The 1,003-nt window shown below is 71.6% G+C and overlaps 1 protein-coding gene across 1 annotated transcript; it reads left to right on the forward strand.

The window, feature by feature from the left end:
• The first annotated feature begins 7 nt into the window (after positions 1 to 7).
• JAGN1 (jagunal homolog 1) lies at positions 8 to 882 on the forward strand. Its single transcript, XM_035312314.1, has one exon. It carries the CDS (start codon positions 111 to 113, stop codon positions 498 to 500), a length of 390 nt encoding a protein of 129 aa, XP_035168205.1. The 5' UTR covers positions 8 to 110; the 3' UTR covers positions 501 to 882.
• Positions 883 to 1,003: the final 121 nt, after the last annotated feature.

A 1,003-nucleotide genomic window follows, 5' to 3' on the forward strand; every position in this document is an offset into this window, starting at 1 on the left:
CCCCCCCCCCCGGTGGCTGACAGCCTCCCCCCCGCAGCGTGGCCCTCAAGTCGGAGATCAAGCGGCTGATCTACGTGCACGTGGGGCTGTGGCTGCTGCTGCTGGCGCAGATGTGCGTGGGGCACCTCAAGCTGCTGCCCCACGACCGGGTGGCCATGCCGTACCAGTGGGAGTACCCGTACCTGCTCAGCATCCTGCCCTCCCTCCTGGGCCTCCTCTCCTTCCCCCGCAACAACATCAGCTACCTGGTGCTGTCCATGATCAGCACCGGGCTCTTCTCGGTGGCTCCCCTCATCTACGGGGCCATGGAGATGTTCCCCATGGCGCAGCAGCTGTACCGGCACGGCAAGGCTTACCGCTTCATCTTCGGCTTCTCCGCCGTCTCCGTCATGTACCTGGTGGTGGTGGTGGCCGCCCAGGTGCACGGCTGGCAGCTCTACTACAGCAAGAAGCTGCTGGACTCCTGGTTCACCAGCACGCAGGAGAAGAAGAAGAAGTGAGCGGGGACGAGCGGGCGCCTGCACCGCTCCCTGCCCCGCGGCTGGAGCGTTTCGGGGGCTCCGTGTCTGCCCCCCACCTCCCCCCACACACACAGCCTGGGGGGCCCCACGGGTGGGGGCTCCTCGACCGCCCCCCCGGGACCACCGTATGTGACCGAGCTACGCTCACAGGCTCACAATCAGGGCACGGGGGTCCCGGTGCTGGCACGGCCCCCGTGGGCGCGGGTCCTTCCCTTCCCCCCCGCGTGTCCCGGTACGGAAATAAAGCCCCCCCCCGCCGCCACCCCCCCGCCCTGCCTCGCTGCTTTCCCACGCGTGTCTGCGCCGCGCGGGGGCCGCCGCAGGAAGCGCGGCCGAAAGCAGGTCGCGGCGGCGCGCACCGGGCGGGGCTGCACGTGCCGCCGGAGGAATGCGGCGGGGCCGGCCCGGGGCGGGGACCGGGCACCGGCACCGCCACCGGCGGGAGCAGCGCTCGGCCATGGGGCGCCCGGTGCCCGGTACCG

This window comes from Oxyura jamaicensis, assembly GCF_011077185.1.
Source record: "Oxyura jamaicensis isolate SHBP4307 breed ruddy duck chromosome 12 unlocalized genomic scaffold, BPBGC_Ojam_1.0 oxy12_random_OJ67647, whole genome shotgun sequence".
NCBI classification, from domain to species: Eukaryota; Metazoa; Chordata; class Aves; order Anseriformes; family Anatidae; genus Oxyura; species Oxyura jamaicensis.